The sequence below is a fragment of the Microcaecilia unicolor genome, chromosome 4 (assembly GCF_901765095.1).
Source record: "Microcaecilia unicolor chromosome 4, aMicUni1.1, whole genome shotgun sequence".
In the NCBI taxonomy this organism is placed as follows: Eukaryota; Metazoa; Chordata; class Amphibia; order Gymnophiona; family Siphonopidae; genus Microcaecilia; species Microcaecilia unicolor.
In genome coordinates, this window is record NC_044034.1 from 310792962 (window position 1) to 310814659 (window position 21698).

At 43.6% G+C, this 21698-nt stretch overlaps 1 protein-coding gene across 1 annotated transcript in view; it reads left to right on the forward strand.

Annotated features, from left to right (window-relative positions):
* Positions 1-363: 363 nt before the first annotated feature.
* Positions 364-21698, forward strand: part of DPYSL2 (dihydropyrimidinase like 2) — a 111107-nt gene continuing 89772 nt past the window's right edge. The window contains exon 1 of the mRNA XM_030201839.1: positions 364-842. Within this exon, the coding sequence (XP_030057699.1) occupies positions 486-842 (357 nt within the window). The 5' untranslated portion in view covers positions 364-485. The remainder of the gene's footprint in view (positions 843-21698) is intronic.

The following is a 21698-nucleotide window of genomic DNA, read 5'->3' on the forward strand; positions in this document are numbered from 1 at the left end:
GGTAGTGGGGAGTCCAAGCGTCGAAATGACAAGGCTGGTGTCCCGATTCTCCCAGACTTCTTTTTGCAACTTGTAGGAACATGCACTATAGGAAGGGGGGGGGGAGCAAGATGATAGATTTAATTCGCCAATAGCAGAGTCGCATCATTTCCGGATCGGCTTCCAGTTCTGCAGCAGAGTTTATCCTCTGGATGCTGGGAACTTGGCGAGCTCATCCTGTGAGACGGCAGAAAGCAGAGATCATAGCCTCCTTCCCTCCCCTTCCCCCCACAACTTTTCATTTAAGAAAAATACCATAAATTGATAATCATGTTATAATAGGCTGACCAGGAAAGCGAAGCTCATTGTTTGATCTCAGCCTGCAGTTCCTTCCACTTCCTCACCCTGTTTCTTGGTTTTTTTTTTCTCTCTCTCTCTCTCTCTCTCTTTGCCTGTATTTCATAAGCAGAACTGGTTCATTCCAGGAGCCTGGAAACCTCTTGACTATGGCCGAAAGAAGAGTCTCAGGCAGGTACAATGAGGAGCAAGAGGTCCCAGCGTTTTTCAAGGGCCTGGGATCAGGGAGCCCAAAGCCCAGGCAAAAATTCTGTGGCATGTTCTGTCCAGTGGAGGGCTCTTCGGAGAACAAGACCATTGAATTCGATGCCCTGTCGTCTGGGCGCGGTTCCAGTAAAATCGTGGCCAGGCAGAGGGACATAGCCAATCTCGGCCCCGAGACCCACTCCACAAGCCTCAAACAGCAGAAGCAAAATGCCGATAGAGATCCATCTGTTGATCTCGGGAGGAAGGTGGAGATCAGGTGTGCCACGGGGAAGGAAGCCCTGCAAAATATCCACGATAAGGTATGTTGACAGCTGGAGTGCAATCAAAGTCGCGTTTAAAACATAGTTTGAGTTGATTTTGAGTTTGCATGCTTTTTTAAGGGGGAGGGGGGTCTTCTTATTACTTCCAGTTGACTTCCCTACCTTTCTTTCACTTGTAGTCCGACAGTGATCAAAAGGTTGGGCAACAACTGCAGTCCCAATTACTCTTAATTAATATAGTACTACAGAAGACCACTGCCTCGATTTAAAATAGGAGCTGGGTGTGCTTATTCCGACTGTCTTTCCCTCAGAGCTATAATAGCATGACAGCCACACCCTTATCATGCAGCTGGGATCAGAAAAAAAAAAAACACCTGCAAGTCGCCAGGCAGAAGGGGGTTCTGGATACCAGTTGCACATAATAAATCCTTGGTCATTATTTTCGAACTATATGCAAGGTTTGCCAAACACCATCAAGGTAGAATTGTTCTAAGCTATGTTTACTGAACTCATTTATAATACCGAAACATCATTTGTCCCAAAGCCACAGTACACCCGGCCCTATAATCATATTACTATCCTGTTTTACCTCTCTTTGGAAATCCAATTTTGCAGCTGGAGTTGATGTTATTAAAACAAAATGTTAGTACTTTTAAGAAATTAAGTGGAAAAGTTTTAGAGTTTTCTTTAATGCCCAAGAAGTCATGCACACTATCCTATGTGCCAGAAAAAATCCATGCCCCACATTTAATCATTTCTAAATTAAAAAAAATGAATCAGTATAATTGTTCCAAGTTATTATGTAGGATCAGAGCTTCAACTTGCATATCTGATGTATATGAGGGACTAGTATACTATGATAGGTCACATTTTTTTTTTAGTTAGGCTGCCACAAACATTCCTCAAATAATATTTTTTATTTTACAATGGGATTTTTGATATATTTGTAGCATTCCAGAAATGTGTGCCCAAGCAGCTCAAGTAGATTTCAGTACCTGATATCTGGAGTGAAGTCACTAAGGAAATCTACTGTAGCAGCTTTTAATTTTCAAAAGGGCAACTATGACAAAATGAGGAAAATGGTTACAAAGAAGCTGAAAGGATCATCCGCAAAGGTTAGGACTTTAAATCAGGTATGGACGTTGTTTAAAAATACCATCTTAGAAGCTCAGACTAGATATATTCCGCATATTAACAAAGGTGGAAAAAACAGTAAACGACAGCCAGCATGGTTAAAAGGTGAGGTGAAAGAGGCTATTAGAGCCAAAAGAACATCCTTCAAAAAATTGGAAAAGGATACAAATGAAGAAAATAAGAAGTAACATAAGCACTTTCAAGTCAGATGCAAAACATTGATAAAGAAGGCTAAAAGAGAAAATAAAGAAAAACTTGCCACAGAGATAAAAACTCATAGTAACTTTTTTTCGAGGGAATCTGTGGGACCATTAGACCAGGAAGGAGTGATCATGGAGGGCAAGGCCATAGCGGAGAGATTGAATGAATTCTTTGCTTTGGTCTTTATGGAAGAAGATGCAAGAGATCTACCTATACCAGAAATGGTTTTCAGGGGTGACGAAGCGGAGGAACTGAAAGAAATCTCAGTGAACTTGAAAGATGTACTTAGCCAAACTGACAAGTTAAAGAGTGGTAAATCATCTGGACCTGATGGCATACACTCCAAGGTATTGAAAGATCTGTCGCTAGTGATCTGTAACCTGTCGTTAAAATCATCTGTAGTACCTGAAGACCGGAGGGTGGCCAATGTGATGCCGATTTTTAAAAAGGGTTCCAGGGGTGATCTGGGATATTACAGACTGGTAAGCCTGAATTCAGTGCCGGGCAAAATAGTGGAAACTATTATAAAGAATAAAATTACAGAACACATATATAAACATGGTTTAGACAGAGTCTGCATGGATAGATTTTCAGAAAGCTTTTGACAAAGTTCCTCATGAGAGACTCAAGAGTCATTGGATAGGAGGCAATGTTCTTCTGTGGATTAAGAATTGGTAATTGGACAGAAAACAGAGGGTAGGGTTAAATGGCCATTTTTCTCAATGGAGGAGGGTGAATAGTGGATTGCCACAGGGATCTGTACTGGGACCAGTGCTATTTAACATATTTATAAATGATCTGAAAATCGGAATGACGAGTTGAGGTGATTAAATATGCAAATTTGCAGATGACACGAAACTATTCAAAGTTGTCAAAATGTGAATTGTGAAAAATTGCAGGAAGACCTTAGGAAACTGGAAGACTGCGCAACCAAATGGTAGATGAAATTTAATGTTGACAAATGCAAAGTGATGCACATTGGGAAGAATAATCCAAATCATAGTTACCTGATGCTAGGGTCCACTTCAGGAGTCAGCACTCAAGAAAAAGACCTAGGTGTCATTGTAGACAATACTCTGAAATTTGCCCAGTGTGCAGCAGCAACCAAAAAAGCAAACAGGATGCTAGGAATTATTAGGGTAGGGGTGCAAAATAACACCAAAAATATTATAATGCCTCTGTATCGCTCCATGGTGCGACCTCACCTTGAGTATTGTGTTCAATTCTGGTTGCCGTATCTCTAAAAAGTTATAGCAGAATTAGAAAAGGTTCAAAGAAGAGTGACCAGATTGATAGAGGGGATGGAACTGCTCTCATATGAGGAAATGCTAAAGAGGTTAGGGCTCTTCAGCTTGGAATAGAGCCGGCTGAGGGAGGGATATGATTGAAGTTGCCATCTGAATTGTGGGAGTTAATACTATTTTGGTATGGCAGGTTCCAAGTGTCATTTTATGTTACTTTGCAAAGTGTTTCTAGTGGAGATAAGTGTGTTCCCAAGATGACACTACAGTTATAATATATATTGTTGTATGCTGAATTATAAAGGTAATTATCCTAGCTTCATTGTTGGGAATGTGTAGTGTGTAACAGAGCTGGGAGGGCCGGGTTTATATTCTGTCCCATCCTCTATAGTCTCCAGATTTCACTCCCATATGGAATAATTCATTGAATTATTGACAGCTAATGTCAATAAATCCCAATAAATAAATACATAATAATAATAATAATAATAATACTTTTTTATTGGATGTTTGAAACTGACTAAAGGAGCTTCAAAGGCTTTTGAGACTTCTCATAGTATCTTTTACAGTCAATTTGAAGGTGGGGGGAGGGCTGTGATATGCAGAAATGTCACTGTGGGATTCAAGATGGCTGCTGCTGTGGTATGACCTATCAGTTGCTCTCTCTGATTTCCGCATTTCGGGATGCCGAAGAGACGAGGCCGCTAATCCTCCATTGCTTCTCAGCGGCAAAACCCGCCTGGTGGTAACATTCGAGTATTTTTTCAGGGAGCAACAGTCCCAACAACGTTGGAGAGGAACCTGCCAGAGAGCCCCGGAATGAATGGAGATTCCGCAACACTCGCTAGGTTAGAGCTTTTGCTCTCCCCCGACATGACAGCCCCGCCCCCGCAGCCATCTGGTGTTAGTACTCCACTAATGGCGTCTCCAGCCCTGCCGCCGAAGAGCGGTACAGGGGAAATGAGACAGGAGGAGATACAATCAATCAAAGAAATTCAACAAGTGGGAGAACAAGAATCCCTGGAGGAAACATTGTCTTTAATAACATCTACGACAACGCAGGAAAAAGGATCTGTTTGTTTGGAACAACTTTCCTCTACAAAAGAGACTGAGGTAATATCACAATTATTTTCTACTAAACCCAATGAAGTAACTTTGGATACTCTGTGGCACTCAATAGTTGACCTGGGAAAAGTTATGTATTCTCAAAATAAAATGTTAAATCAAGATTTTTCTACATTAAATTCAAAAGTTAAGGAACTGGACGATAAAGTAGAAACTTTAACACAAGCTGAAAAGGAGTCTGAGAAAGAGTTACAAAAGACTAATTCCTATCAAGCAAATATAATGAAAGATTTGGTATCCTTAAGAAGGAAAACAGAATTTCTCGAGAATGCTGCAAGAAATTATAACTTACGTTTTTTGAATTTTCCTAGAAGAGACATTGAGGCTCATTTTCAAAGCACTTAGCCTTCCAAAGTTCCATAGAAACCTATGGAACTTAGAGGCATATTTTCAAAGCACTTTGGGAGGCTAAGTTCCATAGGTTTCTATGGAACTTTGGGAGGCTAAGTGCTTTGAAAATGAGCCTCTTGGCCTCCCAAAGTGCTTTGAAAATATGCCTCATTATCTCCCCACGGGAGATGTTAAAAAAATATTTGAAAGAAATATTTGAAATAGCTGAAGAGATTATGCCTCCCTTTACCCGGATATACTATCTACCTTCTAAATCACGGCAGATTCAGAAAGGTAAAGAATTGGATGTCTCAGCATTTCTTGAAACTTCTGATATTAGTGATGTAACACCAGCGACTTTAATAGCAACGGTAACATTATTACCTGACGAAGAATGGCTAATGAAACTCTTTTTCAAAAATAAAAATAAGACCTTTTTGGGTCAGCATATCCAAATTTTCCCTGACGTCTCTAAAGAAACTCAGAAGAGACGCCAGCAGTTGTTATTGATGAAACCGGGGGTTTTACAATTAGGGGCTACTTTTTTTTTAAGGTTACCCTGTAAGTGTGTGGTTAACTATCAGTCTAACAAATTTGTTTTCTTTGAACCGTCCCAACTAACAGCCTTTATAACAGCTAGGAAAATGTAGTGAGGGCAATCTCTTGAATAAATATTAGTTGGCACTGTGATAGGTTATACCAAGTAAATTGTTCAAAAATTGTTGTTACTAATGTAGCAGGGGGTTAAAGAGGGAAGAAAAATTAAAAATAAACTTTTTATAAATAAACTTACCTGGGGTCTGAGGGGTCCTACCATTTTCGGGGGGTCCATGTTGCAGGGGGCAGAGTTGGGATGTTCAGGGCCGATTTTAGACCCATTCGGGAAGTGGGGGAGCGCTTTGGGGTTCGGGTGGCGCGGGCTCATTGATACGGCCAGAGGCGCATTGTTTTGTATGGCCGGGGACGATTGGGGACGTCCCCGGACCAGGAAAGTTGGGGTCGGGTCTGGTGGTGGGCGCAGAGGTGCCGAAGAAGCCGGCGAGGCCCGTTTTGCAGGGCCGGAATGAAGAGGAGAGGTGGGAGGAGCGAAGGAGTTCGTGCATCAGGCAGCGCGCGAAACTCCGTGAAGGCCGAAGCCGGGGGCTAAATTTTGGGCCCAGTCACGGAGGTTTTTTTTGTTTTTTCTCCGTTTTGGACTGAGGATCATCGGGACCGGAACCAGCGGGGGTCGTCGCGAAAAAGGAAATTCTTCTTTCAGGTAAGGGGTCGTTTGACTCGAAATTTTAATTTATTGAATTTTAAAATGTGGAAATAGCGTTTTTTATTTTTAAAAATTCGGGGTTTTGAGTTTTTTAAATTTGGTTTTCAGTTTTGGGGTCGGGGAATTTTTGGGGATTTTTGTGGCGGGTTAGATTTTGAATTTGCATATTTTAAGTGGGAGTTTTTGATAGGGTGCTGTTAAAAGGGGTTCTGAAAGGGTTAATTTTTTTTATTCGACGGGGTAGGTTTAGAGTGGGGAGTTTGAATTTTGGGGATATTTTTTGAATTTTGTTGGGATTTTTAAAAGGGGATTTGGGGGAAAATAGTGAGGTATGGTTAAGAAAGGGTTAAATTTAAATTTTGAAATTACAGCTAGGTAGGGAAAATAATGGGGAAATCAATAATTAAAATGGGGATTTAGCACTGCTGGCCAAGATTCCGCCGGTCAGCAGTGAAGCTCGGAATGTTGAGGGAGAGGGCTGATTGGTTGGGAAGGGCTTGGAAGGTCACTGAAAGCTCCGTATCCTTGGATACGGAGTCGTTGGCGGTTGGCAGAAGGAGTTGGGATCTGGTGAGGAGAGGGTGTGTTTTGGAGTGGCTGGTGGAGATAGGTGATTTGAGGGTGAGTGGTGTTGATTTGAGTTGGAAGAAGGGAGTGATTGGTCAGGAGGAAAATGAATAAAGAAGGATTTGGTGTTAAAGGGTGAATTAATGCTGGTGGGGCTGATTTGTATATATTTGGAGTTGAATGTGAATGTTAGGGTTGCTAGGGGGGGAAAGAGTGATTGTGGGGTGTTGTGTTGGGTTCCTGTTGATCACCTGATCGCTCCTTTATTAGTTTAGGGTCTATAATAAAATAAGGTTAGGTTTTTTTTAGACTAGGGAATTATAATTATATTTGTTTAAAAGTTAAATAGAACCAAAGTTTTGATAGTGTAATAAAGTAGTGTCATTAAGTGGGGGTACCTGAAAGGGAGAGAGGGTCTTGCCTCCTTTTTGGTTTTTAAGGGTGAGGTTAGGACGAAAACGCGCTGGAGGAGTGAAGCAACTGAGAACACGGGCCCCCACGCAAGAAAGACCAGCGACCTGCTAACAGGAGCGTAAGGAAAAGACTGCATTGCTGCACCCGTTTAGGAAAACGGGACTTTTGAAAAGGGAAAAGGGGAGGGGAATAGGATATAATAAAAAGAGTAATACTTACCTGGTTCTAGGGAAGGTTGGTCCGGGAATCCTGTAAAAGATAAAGATCACACAAAGGATCAAAATCCTTATATGAAAACAATTCTGGAAAAGAAATTGAATAATTTTCAGTTACATTGTAAGGTATAGGAATAGAGGTTAAGGATAAGGATACTTATCTGAGGCTGGGTGATGTGGAGAGAAAACCTGTGAAAGGAAAAGAGAAATAAAATTACCTATTTGATTGACATTATAAATTTTATTAAAGGTTATGCGAAATGTTACATCTGTTTAAAATAAATTCCTAATCGTTTACAATTTTATATGGTGAATTGGTGATTTGTGCTCTCAAAGTGGGAAAATCTTGAAATTAGTTTCCATTCCTCTCTTGCTTCAGAAGCAAGGGACGAGGTTAGTGATTGTTGTCTGCTCCTCACTCCTGGGAACTGGTTCCTGAAGAGTCGTCACGACTACTTCCATCAGGCTTACCAGGGTCCAGTTTATTTACACCATCCCGGGCGTGAGGGCCGATTAACACTAAGAACTCCATTTAGTTTATCTTGAATCTCCAATTGTGGACTTGAGTAAAGATGGTAGAAATGTTTGTCCTTTAGTTTTTTTTCTTTGTCCTCTGATTTAAGAGGAATATGTATTAATGATTGATGTACCAGAACTTTACTTTTCTGTACAAGTTTAATACTTGAATGTATAATGAAAATCTTATAAATAAAAAAAAAAGAAATGTCACTTTGGCATGCCTCCCCCAATACCTAGATTACCTCCCCTGTACCCCTCCCCAAATAACTTTGTTTAGTGATACCACTGCCCACTGCATGTCTGGACATGTAACTTTGCTTTGGAAAACCAGATCCAGAAGTGCATGCACATGGAGGGCAGTTCTATAAATGGGCATCAATTTGGAGCCTATTCTATAAAGGATAGTAGGTGCCCACTTTCCTTTATAGAATTCTAACCAATAAAAACAAATAGATATGCATATTTTAGGTACAACCACTTACACCAGTCATAGAGCTGGTATAAATGCTTGTGCCTAGATTGAAGTGATACATGTTTTTATTTTGCTCACACCTTTTTCAATAGTAGCTCAAGGTGAGTTCCATTCAAGTATACTGGGTATTTCCTTGTCTCTGGAGGGCTCACAGTTTAAGTTTGTATCTGAGACAATAGAGGGTTAAGTGACTTGCCCAAGATCATAAGGAGTACCAGTGGGATTTGAACCGTCACCTCTGGATGTGCTGTAACCACTAGGTCACTCCTGCACTCCATGTGATTTATAGTACACTAGCCTTTGAGCCCGTAAAAACGGGCTATTATAAGAAGGGGGGGTTGAAAGGCCCCCCCCGCGCCGCCGAGTTCGCCTCTGCCCCCCCCCCTCCGAATCCCCCCCCCCCCGGAGCCGTCGCCACCCACCTTCCACCCGGCCGGGCCCCTCCGCTATTGAAACAGCGAAGGTCCGGGAACGCAGCACTGAGCTTGGCTGAGCAGCCGACGTTGGCCTTCCTTCTTCTTCTCTGCCTGTGTTCCGCCCTCATGTGATGTAACGTCGTTGAGGGCGGGACACAGGCAGAGAAGAAGAAGGAAGGCCGACGGCAGCTCAGCAGAGCTCAGTGCTGCGTTCCCGGACCCTTGCTGTTTCAGTAGCGGAGCGAGGGCCCGACGGGTGGAAGGTGGGTGGCGGCGGCGGCGACTCCGGGTGGGGGGAGCGTTAGCGACGGCGGTGTCCCTCCCTCGCAAATGCGCAGTACAGACCCTCTCTGTTCCGCCCCCGTCATCACGTATTGGGGCGGGGCAGAGAAGGTCTCTACTGCGCATTTGCGAGTGAGTACGACACTCGCCTTTTATATATATATTGATGTTTGTGCTCCGCCCAGACTCCACCCATGTAAACGCCCACTTGTAAAGTTTCCGTTATCAAAGATAGGCACATTCTTGCTGGATTATTGTTATTTACATCCCCAAAAGCACACAGGCAAGTGGTCTGCAAGATCCAGAACAGCAGAAAAAGAAGAGCAGACTCACATAGTAAAGTCCGACAAAATGTATTCAATGCTGATAAATAAAAACAGCGTACAACTCTCCTCTAACCACCCAACATGGCCATGTTTCACCCTCCCAAGGGCTGCGTCAGGGGCTTAACAAACCTGATACAGAGCAATTTCCATATGAAACAGTTTGTCAGGCTGCAGATGTTTGGAGAGAAACAGTTTTGCTGATTGTGAGCTGTACTTCATATGTTGCTCTGTATCAACCAGACAGGGGAAACATTGATTTGATCTTGCTGGTGTGTTAACCCCCTGATGCAGGTTTGAAGAAAAAGCATCACCTGGTGGGGCTTACTAAGGGTGTAAGAGAAGATCTGAGATTGTGGCTCAGAGTGAATTGTTTTATATATCACATTCTTACAGATAGGGAAATGTAAAGCAAGATATTCTCTAGATAATGAGCATTACGAGGGGGTTGTTCAATAAGATTATTCACATATGATGGGGTTTGACCAAACAGAATTTGGTGAATGAAAATGCATAATTGGAAAGATATTCTTTCTCTTCTTGGTAAGCAATGTAGCTAATATAAAAGAGGAGTAGCTTTGGCGAAGCGAAGAGATCTACATATAAGATGAGCAGCAGTATTTTGAGCTGTTTGTCATTTTTTACAAGTCCAGCATAGATGGAATTGCAGTAGTCGAATTTGGTGAGGACAATGGATTGAACCAAAGAACGAAAGACAGATTTAGAGAAAAATGGCCTCAATCTCTTTAGCTTCCAAAGTGAGTGAAAGACACTCAAGCTCAACTTTGAGACTTGGTTTTCAAGGGTGAGGAAATGATCTATTGTGACTCCAAAGATTTTCATTGATGACTCAAGTGAATAGGTTTTGTTCTTAATAGTAAAGTTACAAAGATTCATAGGATGGTGAGGGTTAGTTGTAATTAGTTTTATCCGTATTAAGTTTTAGTTTGAAATTAGAAGGCCATGATTCCATAAGTTTTATCTCTAGACTAATCATGTGAGTTATGTCAAGTAATTCCTTAGAGAATGGGATATAAATGGTGACATCATCAGTGTCACGGTCCCAGGCTTTAAACAAACAGTCACGGACTCTGGAGCAACATGAGCCTTTGGCCTACTGTTGTCGAGCAGCAGCAGGAGGCAACCCCCCCCCCCCCCAACCAGGACTGGACAGGATTCAGGATGCACAGAGTCTTTTCATCAATAAACAAGCTTTTTAAGATTCTTGTTTCCAGAATTTGAATTTCCGTGGTCAAACATCCCACTCTCACTTACACTTGGCTGGAACAGGATTCAGGATACTCAAGCAGAATTCAGGATTCTCAAACAGGCTTGGCTGGAACAGGATTCAGGATACTCAAGCAGGATTAAGAATTCTCAAACAGGCTTGGCTGGAACAGGATTCAGGATACTCAAGCAGGATGCAGGATTCTCAAACAGGCTTGGCTGGAACAGGATTCAGGATACTCAAGCAGGATTCAGGATTCTCAAACAGGACTGGAGCTGAAGCTGAAGGTAGAGGGGACTAGAGCAAGCAAGGCAGACTAGGCAGGACACAAAGCTGACCCACACAGACAAACAGAGAAGAACAGAAGCAGAAGTGCACACAGGCACCCTAAATAAGAAATCAAGACAGAAGTGCCCACGGGCACACAGACTAGAACAAGGCAGAAGTGCTACACTGCACACGGACTAACCTGGAGACCTTTGGCATTGCAAAGGCCCTGAATGAAAGTCCACCACTTCCTTATAAACAGGACAGAGGCAGGAAGTACACTGAACACCAAAGTGAGGCTTGAAACATGCAGGAAGTGGAACCCCTACTACAGGACAGAGGTAGGAAACACATTGAACACCAAAGTGAGGCTTGAAACACACAGGAAGTGGAAACCCTACAGGACAGAGGCAGGAAACACACTGAACACCAAAGTGAGGCTTGAAACTCACAGGAAAGAAACAACAATGCAGACAGGAGCCGGCTCAGAAGCTGACCATCGGTAAATAAGGTGAGTCAAAGAGGGATCACGACCACAGTCGTGACAATCAGTATATATGTATGTTGAAAGACCATGTTTTTCCAAAGGATGACCAAGAAATATCATCATAATGTTAAACAAGATGGGGGAAAGAGGGGAACCCTGAGGGACCCCCATAGTCAGGAGACCAAGTGGAAGAAAGTACACCTGATTGTTTGACTTGATACGACTTAGATCTTAAGAAGCCAGAAAACTATTTCAGGACAACTCCACAGATTCTGTAATAATCAAGACTATTTAAAAGAATATTATGATCAACAGTATCAAAGGCACTGGAGAGATCAAATTGAAGTATCAATATTTTGTTGCCAAAACTTAATTCTCTCCTAAAGTTAGCTAAGAGGGTGGTAAGCACAGTTTCTGTACTGTCAGAGGGCCTAAAACCAGATTGTGAACTATACAAAATGGTATGAAGCTGGAGATACTCCATAAGTTGCATATGGCAAGTCCTTCCATTACTTTAACAAGAAAAGGAATTGAGGCTACTGGTCTATAGTTGGAAACTAAACTTAGGCTAGTTTGGGTATTTTTAGGTACAGGAGTCAAAATAATATTGCCATTGTCAGGGAGAAAGAAACCTTGAGACAACATCAAAGGCTAAGCCTTTTCGAAACTGTTCATCATAATTGACCCAGGCCCAACCACCATAAATCTTATAGGCCCACAGGATTACATCAGAATATTTCAAGAGACCTGGATACAACACCGGTTTAGCTGCCCCAAGGACACTAGCATAAACATGAAAACCTAACATCCATTTCAAAATGGTTTTTGGAACACTATTTCTTTTCTTCTTCCACTCCTCTTTACCCTCATCTTTCTTCTTCTGAACTTCATCCTTTTCTTTTGCTAAAAATTCAAAAAAATCAACATATTTCCCTTTAAAAATCCTTTGATGCCATTTCTTTAAAATGATACAATCGAGGAGAGTGATTTCACATAACATATGACCCACTGGTGATAAATGAGAGACACTATTTCCAGCCCCAGAAGCAGGAGGCACTCTACTATCATCAACTAAATCCCTTCTCTCATCCTATGAAGAAGAAACAGACCCAGAAGATTCAGAAGAGTCCCATTAGTCAGATGACTCCCAAACTTGCATAAGGTCCCCTAAAGCACCCCTACGTTTATACTTTTCGCATCCAATCTTTTTACCACATGCTTCAAGCGACAAAGGAATTTACAGTCATGCAAGTGCTGACCTAAAGACTTATGCTTTCCTCTGAAATCCTGACGTCTGGTCCTCAGTGCTCCACACACTCTCCCCACTCAATGCACCCACCACCCACCTCCTGCATCCCAACCTGGCCAGAATATCCTCCCACTTTCTTAATGACTCACCAGCATTCTCCATAGCTACAGCTCTCAATTCCTGCACTTCATGGGTCAGTCCATTATTTTCAGGTCCCTCCAAACTGCGACTACCATGCTGTCTGCAACTTCCCAATCCAGACAGACCAGCCATAGCATCATTATAACCAACCTCACCTGCATTACAGTTTTGTACAAGAACCTTTCTCTTAGCACTGTTACCAGATTTTAACATTTGCAAAGCTTCAGACAATCTTTTTCCAGCTTCTCAATTCCTTTATCCAAAGATTTCTTAGCTTTGCCTTTACCTTTCCTCTACCAGCACTTTTATCCTTCCCCTCAATACTCCCTTCAGCATTACCAACTTTTTTTTGAAGCCATTTGCTAAATCACATTTATTTCATGAAATTAACAGAATTACTTACATTACAGAAGTAAACAGCAACTTTTACAGCACAACACAGTTTATTACAGATTGTTTAACTGCCCTTAGGTTTCGCCTTTGGATTTAACAAGCAATGCCATGTGCATGTAAGGGCTAGATAAACAAATTAAAACAATCAAAATTTAAATCAAATGCCCATAATGTGTAATACTTGGTAGCAATAATGAAGCAGTGATGGAATTTCCACATAGCAGGCAGCCAACAGATTTATTTTCCACTGAAGAGACGGCTGAGGGGAGATATGATAGAAGTGTATAAAATAATGAGTGGAATGGATCAGGTGGATGTGAAGCGACTGTTCACGCTATCCAAAAATACTAGGACTAGAGGGCATGAGTTGAAGCTACAGTGTGGTAAATTTAAAACGAATCGGAGAAAGTTTTTCTTCATCCAACGTGTAATTAGACTCTGGAATTCGTTGCCGGAGAACGTGGTACGGGCGGTTAGCTTGACGGAGTTTAAAAAGGGGTTAGATAGATTCCTAAAGGACAAGTCCATAGACCGCTATTAAATGGAAAAATTCCGCATTTTTAGGTATAACTTGTCTGGAATGTTTTTACGTTTGGGGAGCGTGCCAGGTGCCCTTGACCTGGATTGGCCACTGTCGGTGACAGGATGCTGGGCTAGATGGACCTTTGGTCTTTCCCAGTATGGCACTACTTATGTACTTATGTACTTATGTACCTTTGTATGAACTTGGCGGCTATTAGTGTGCTGAACTGGACAATGTTTCTTTGCTAAAGAAAAACAACCTTGACCAGGACAAACTTGAAAGTTACCAGCCAGTATCCAACATCCCATAACTAGGAAAACTTATAGCACAAACAATCTGTGTTCAACTCATTGATAAGCTAGAAGAGAGAAACTGGATAGATCCATGTCAATATGGATTCAGACACAATTGTGGAACAGAAAAGGTCCTTGTATCCTTACTAGATGATCTTCTCAGAAACCACGAGAAGGTATTTGCCTCAGTGCTAGTACTGCTAGATTTCTCAGCAGCTTTTGACACTTTGGATCATGATATCATACTAGTATGACTGGCAGAAACAGGTATCAATGGAACAGTACTTGTTTGGTTCAGATCCTATCAGACAGGCAATAGTCCATAATGTTTGGCAGCACCTCATCACCACCATGGGTACCACAAGGATCGATATTGTCACCTATTTTGTTCAATATCTACCTCAAGCCACTAGCCGAGCTGATTCAGTCAATGGACACTAAATTCTACATCTATGCGGTTGATGTGCAGTTACTCATACCCATTGAACCTGACTTTCCTACATCTCTAAATAAACTGATTGCCTGATTAACATCAATTCAAGAATGGGCTAAACACAACAAACTTTGCCTGAATCCAAGTAAAACTGAGCTTCTCTGGGTCCCTAACACAAGCGGGCACATATCTGACATCAAAATCTCTTCTGGGAAGTTTGAACTCCCCCTCAAATCACAAGTCAGGAACCTTGGAATACAGTTAGATTCAACACTTACTCTGATTCCCCAAATCCAAAGAAACTTCAAAAGCTGCTTCTACTATTTGTGACAATTACGCTGCCTCTCTCCTTACATTGAGAAGGCAAATCTTATCCCAGTTGTGCATGCCATGATAACATCAAGACTGGATTACTGTAATGCACTCTACACTAGTCTGACTACAAAGGGTCTATACCAGCTCCAACTGATTCAGAATGCTGCAGCAAGATTAATAGAAGGTTGCAAGCAATGTGACCACATCACACCATTTTTGCAAAAACTTCATTGGCTTCCAGTACAATACAGGGCTAAATTTAAAACTCTATCTGATCTTTAAGGCCCTTAAAGGAAATGGTCCAGAGTAACTGAAAAACAGGATCACCCTCTTCATACCTCCAAGGACCCTAAGGTCCTACCAAGGCGTATCCCTAACCACACCCTCTCCAAAGACATTGCAAAATGTGATACCCACAAGCGAGCCTTCTCTAGAGTAGCCCCCACACTCTGGAATGCACTCCCTTAAAGGCTCCGCTTAAGACTATCTCTACTTCAGGAAGCAGGTGAAAGCTTGGCTCTTCAACCAGGCTTTTAATGGAAGAAGTATCTGACTTGTTAGTCTCACACATGCACACAAGGAGTGACACGGGCTGTATATAATGCAGCAGGACATTTTTATCCACTTCTACCTTACCTGAGACAATATTTAATCACCTCTCTGACCTCATGTGCAACTTTCTTTGAATTAGTTCCTTTATTTTCTAACTCCTTTTACTCTCTTACCTATCTATATATTCCATCCTTGCTTATACCCTACGTTGGTTATGAAAATGTTTTATTATGTATTGTGTTGACATAAGTAGTATACTATCCAGCTTATAATCGAAAGAGAAAAACGCCTATATTGCGACCCAAATCGGGAGATGGGTGTCTTTCTCCCGTGGGCACCCAAATCGGTATAATTGAAAGCCAATTTTGGGCGTTTCCACCTGCAATCCGTCGTGGAAACGGGTAAAGTTGACGGGGACGTGTCGGAGGCGTGGTGAAGGTGGAACTGGGGCGTGGTTATCGGCCGAGGAGAGATGGGCGTCTTTAGCTAATAATCGAAGAAAAAAAAGGTGTTTTACCGCGATTTTGGGTCACTTTTTTATACCCTTTTTTTTCACGAACAGGTCCCAAAAAAGTGCCTCAACTGACCAGATGACCACTGGAGGGAATCGGGGATCACCTCCCCGGACTGCCCCAGTGGTCACTAACCCCCTCCCACCAAAAACAACCCACTTTAAAAACTTTTTTTTCCAGCCTGTATGCCAGCCTCAAATGCCATACCCACCTCCATGACAGCAGAATGTGTTTGATCCTCTCAAAGCCTTTCCCTGGGTCAGATGTGGCTCTCGGGTGCACTATAGGGTCACATCAGCATTGCATTGTGGTGGGTGTAGGGTATTGGGCTCCGTGATTTCATTAGCTTGTGTTACAGTCTCACGATGTTGGTAGTTGGTAGGCTCTTCTCCCATGGTGCTTTTCCCCCTGCCTACTGAGTCAGAGTGTGCCCTGTTGTATTTCCTGTTGTAGTCCATGCGGTAGTGGCCATTTTTGTAAGCCAGTTTTAGTTCCCTTTCCTGTGTTAGCCACGTTACAGAACTTAGTTCTTACCTTGAATGTGGCTGAAAGAGGGCATTGTACAGCATTCTGCCAGCTCTGACCTACTGCTAATCTCAGTACCAGGGAGACTCGTTGCCAGTGGGGCACAACCTCTGATCTGTAGTTAACTGTGAGTAAAGGCAGTTATTCCAATATAGGACGTTTTCGGAGAGATTAGTCTTCAGGTTTCAACTGGTGTGCCAATGTTATACAGCAGCAACCAGTCCTAGAGGCCTGCATGTATGCAGGTCCCTGGAGCACCTTTAGTGGGTACCGCAGTGCACTTCAGCCAGGTGGACCCAGGCCCATCCCCCCCTACCTGTAACACTTGTGCTGGTAAATGGGAGGCCTCCAAAACCCACTGTACCCACATGTAGGTGCCCCCTTCACCCCTAAGAGCTATGGTAGTGTTGTACATTTGTGGGTAGTGGGTTTTGGGGGAGGGGGGTTGGGGGCTCAGCACCCGTGGTAAGGGAGCTATGCATGTGGGAGCGTTGTCTGAAGTCCACTACACTGACCTCAAGGGTGCCCAGTTGGTGTCCTGGCATGTCATGGGGGCGAGTGTACTACAAATCGTGGCCCCTCCCACGACCAAATGGCTCGGATTAGGACATTTTTGAGCTGGGCGTGTTTAGTTTCCATTATCGCTAAAAAAAAAAGAACACCCAGCTCAAAAACGTCCATTTTTCCGAAAATACGGTTCGGCCCGCTCTTTCATGGACCCATTCTCGGAGATAAACGCCCATGGAGATAGGCGTTTCCGTTCGATTATGTATGCCATACTTTGTATTGTTATTTGAATATTTTTACTACCGTAATTGTCTATTGTTTTTGTTTGATTTATTGTTACTGTACACTGCCTTGAGTGAATTTGTTCAAAAAAGCAGTAAATAAATTCTGGCACATTTAGATTTATTCTGGACAGAATTTCTGTATGAAGAAACCCTTTCTCTCATTATTCAGTACCCTCCTGTGAAATAGTAGTCATAAAAAAGGCAAGTGCATTTGTATAATACCACTACATTCCACAAAACAAAAGTAGCAAGTTCCCACATGCCATCTTTAACCTAATTAATGTTTTTTTTAATTGTACTTATAAATAGTCTTATTGTTAAGCATCTGATTTTCATAACATGTTTTGGTGGCCTTTTACTAGGTAAAAACATCTCTGCACGAATACAGGGAGTCCCTATAACCAGCTCCTCCGAATGACACAATGATTTACAATTTATAACTAATTACTACTCGGATGAAACCAATAATTCCTCTGTGTACATATGTATGCTGCATAAACCACCATATTTGAAAATATAAGTGAAATCAAATAAAAATGCTACCAAAAATAAAGAATGACAACGTGGATAGAGCAACAGATAGGTTTGCTTGCTTTGTTTTGGGTGAATGGGGAGGACGGCTGTGTGGAGGAAAGGGAAAGGGAGACTAACCTAACTAGCTTCAGCTTTTTGATGTAATGCCATCTATTCTCCTTGTATCTAGTCCATTATGTGAGCTGAAGCCAGTAGGCAGATCTTTCTTGCTGCTATTTTAGTTCACCCAAAACAATAGCACATGCTCTTGAAAACAATAGCATAAGATTTTTAGAAATAAGGGACTGCCTATGCATGGTCCAGCTGTAAAAAGTCTAAAGCTGTTCCAGTTGTATAGACAGTGCCTTAAAAGGAGGAGGATTAGGGTTACCATTTTTTGTTCTTATAAAAAGAGGACACTTGCCCCGCCCCTTTCACGTCCCCTGCCCTGCCCCTTTCACGCACTCGCCCCGCTCCTGATACATATTCACCTTCCCCGGTCACCCCCTCCTCCCCCCATCACCTTCCCTCCCCCGTCATCTCCACTGCCCCTGTCACCTCCCCTCCCCTTACTCTACTATCCCTGGTGGTCTAGAGGTACCTCTTCAGGGCAGGAAAGAAGAGCCCCCTCTTTCCTGCCCGGAGTGCTGCTGCCAGCTGCCCTGCATCCTGTGAGTCCTGCTCTCGGTGTTTCAAAATGGCCACCGAGAGTTGAAGTCTCGCGAGGCTGCTTCAACTCTCGGCGGCCATTTTTAAATGCCGAGAGCCGGACTCACAGTATGCAGGGCAGCTAGCAGCAGTTCTCCGGGCAGGAAAGAGGGGGCTTTTTCCTGCCCCGAAGATGAAGAGGTACCTCTAGACCACCAGGGATAGTAGAGTAGAGTAGGGGAGAGGAGTTCCGCGCCCGCCAGCCCGCCCGTTTGTCCAGAAATCCGGACAAATGGGCAGGCTGGCCAAATCCGTCCGGACGCCCGGACATGTCCTCAAAAAGAGGACAACAACTCCTAGAGTTGTTGTGACATTCCACCTTCTCCGGATACTGAAAGATGTTCAGGTGAAGAACTTGGAGTCCCCTCTGTCGGTCCTTGTCCTGCCCAAAAAGATAGACACCATGTATTGGATCCAGAGTCCCCAGGGTTGACAAGCCTCAGTTGTCTCATCATTCCCTGGTGATGGAATTCATGCTGAAGAGAGCCAGGAGTTTTAGAGACTATGCTTCGGTGCCCCTTGGCAGGGAAGCTAGAACCCTGGATTCTTTTGGGCAGAAGATGTATCAGGCCTCTATGCTCATCTCCCGTTTTCAATCTAAATGAGCCTATACTTGTGGAACTTGGTGTGCAGCATGTCTGATTTGGCAGATTCACTCCCACAGGAGTAGGTGAATCTCTTCGCCAGTTGGTAAAGTAGCAGAAGGCATGTAGAAAGTTCTTGGCTAGAGGTGCCTATGACACCTTTAATGTTGCATCCAGGATCTCTACCCAGAGTATAGAAATGCGTAGACTCTCATGGCTGAGTATCTCTAACTTGGACCTTCCTTATGGCCCAGCAGAGGTTAGTGGATGCCACATGATGGAGAAACAACCTTTTTGGAGACAAAGTGGAGGAGGTCACTGACACCATTGATACTCCCTTCACTGGGCAAGTTGAAGAGGGGTCCCTACTACTATCAGAGATGTAGGTACATTCCTTCTTCTCCAGACTCAGCAGGCTCAGTCCCAGCATGCTCATTCTTTTCAACAGCCTGCTCCCAAGGCTCAGCCAGCTCCCTAGTCAAAGTCATGGACGAGCTTTTGACTGGCTCCAGCAGAGCACAGCCGCAGTCAAAGTGACCATCCCGGATGACCTACCAGTTGGGGGAGAGGCTCAGTTTTTTCAAGAAAGGTGGCACCTTTTAAGATCCAACCAATGGGTTCTCCAAATAGACTGTCTCAGTTATGCCCTGTGTTGGCATCAACGACCACCAAATTGCCCACTGAGAGCATCTCACTTCAGCTCTCAGCACAAGCAGGTACTTGCAGGTGAACTCTCCGCCCTTCTAAGGGCCAAAGCAGTTCAGCCTGTTCCACCAGGGGAAGAAGGGCATGGATTCTATTCCAGGTACGTTCTTGTGCCCAAGAATACAGGGGGGATGCGTTCCATCCTAGATCTAAGGACCATGAACAAATTCCTGGTCAAAGAAAAATTTAGGATGGTTTCCCTGGGCAGCCTTATGATTCAGGAAAATGATTGGCTATGCTCTCTGGACTTAAAGGATGCTTACACTCATATCCCAATACTTCCAGATCACAGGAAGTATCTTTGGTTTCAGCTGGGAACACATCTCTTCCAGTACTGTGTGTTGACCTTTGGCATCACGTCAACTCCCAGGGTATTCACTAAGTATGTTTCAGTAGTCGCTATGTCGCTTCACAGACTGGGAGTCCGAGTGTTCCTCTATCTGGATGATTGGCTGGTGAACAGCACATTAAGGGACAGTGCTTAGGATTCCATTCCGAGAGCTATTCGGGTTTTGGAGCTACTAGGGTTTGTAAGTCCCATGTCCATACCATTCAATCAGAGTTCACTTGAGCCCTGCTAGACATGCAGCAAGCACAGGCTTTTCTCCCTGTGCTGAGGGTGGACACTGTTGTCATTCTTGCCACTCAGATCTGAGCCAGCTGGCAGGTCACAGCTCAGATCTTGAGATTATTAGGCCAAATAGCCTTCATTGTCCATGTCACACCCACAGCACAACTTCACATGAAAACTGCTTGGTGGAGCCTAGCTTCCCAGTAGTGCCAAGCCTCAGGGAACCTAGCGGATATCATCCGAGTAACACCAGAATTGATTCAATCTCTCCTTTGGTGAACAATTTGATCTAATTTGACTGTGGGACTTCCATTCCAAATTCCTCAGCCCCAGAAGGTGCTGACGACGGATACATGCCACATGGAGTGGGGAGTTCATGTGGATGGGCTTCACACCCAGGGTGCTTGGTCAGCTGAGGAATCAGATCTTCAGATCAACCTCCTGGAGCTACGGGCAATCTGGAACACTCTAAAGGCTTTCAGAGGTTGGCTATCTAACCATATAACATAGTAACATAGTAGATGACGGCAGAAAAAGACCTGCACGGTCCATCCAGTCTGCCCAAGAAATGTGCCAATTTTTTGTGCATACCTTACCTTGATTTGTACCTGTCTTTTTCAGGGCACAGACCGTACAAGTCTGCCCAGCATTATCCCCGCATCCCACCATCGGCTCTGGCACAGACCGTATAAGTCTGCCCAGCACTATCCCCGCCTCCCAACCACCAGCCTCACCTCCCAGTACCGGCTCTGTTATCCAATCTCGGCTAAGCTCCTGAGGATCCATTCCTTTTGAACAGGATTCCTTTATGTTTATCCCACGCATGTTTGAATTCCGTTACCGTTTTCATCTCCACCACCTTCCGCGGGAGGGCATTCCAAGCATCCACCACTCTCTCCGTGAAAAAATACTTCCTGACATTTTTCTTGAGTCTGCCCCCCTTCAATCTCATTTCATGTCCTCTCGTTCTACCGCCTTCGTATCTCCGGAAAAGGTTCGTTTGCGGATTAATACCTATCTAACCATATTTTACTCATTAAGACAGTCAGGTTGCAAAGTACTACACCAAAAAGCAGGGGGGTACCAGATCATGCCCACTGTGTCAGGATGCCATCCGAATATGGCACTGGCCAGACCAGCATGGGATGCTCCTCAAGGCCACTTACCTGGTGGGGAAATCCAACAGCCTGGTCGACAGGCTGAACAGGGTCCTGCGACTGCATGAGTGGTCAATCAACATGGGTATTGCCTGCGAGATCTTCTGAGCATGAAGCTACTATTACTACTTATCATTTTTTTTGTTTTTTTTGTTACATTTGTACCCCGCGCTTTCCCACTCATGGCAGGCTCTATGCGGCAGGAAATGGAGAGTTAAGTGACTTGCCCAGAGTCACAAGGAGCTCCCTGTGCCGGGAATCGAACTTAGTTCCTCAGTTCCCCAGGACCAAAGTCCACCACCCTAACCACTAGGCCACTCCTCCACTATAGCATTACTAGATGTACGCAGCACTCTACACTTGAAAATGTAAGAGACAGTCCCTGCTTGACAGAGCTTACAATTTAGATTGTAAGCAGGGACAGAAAAACAGGACAAATAAGGGATAA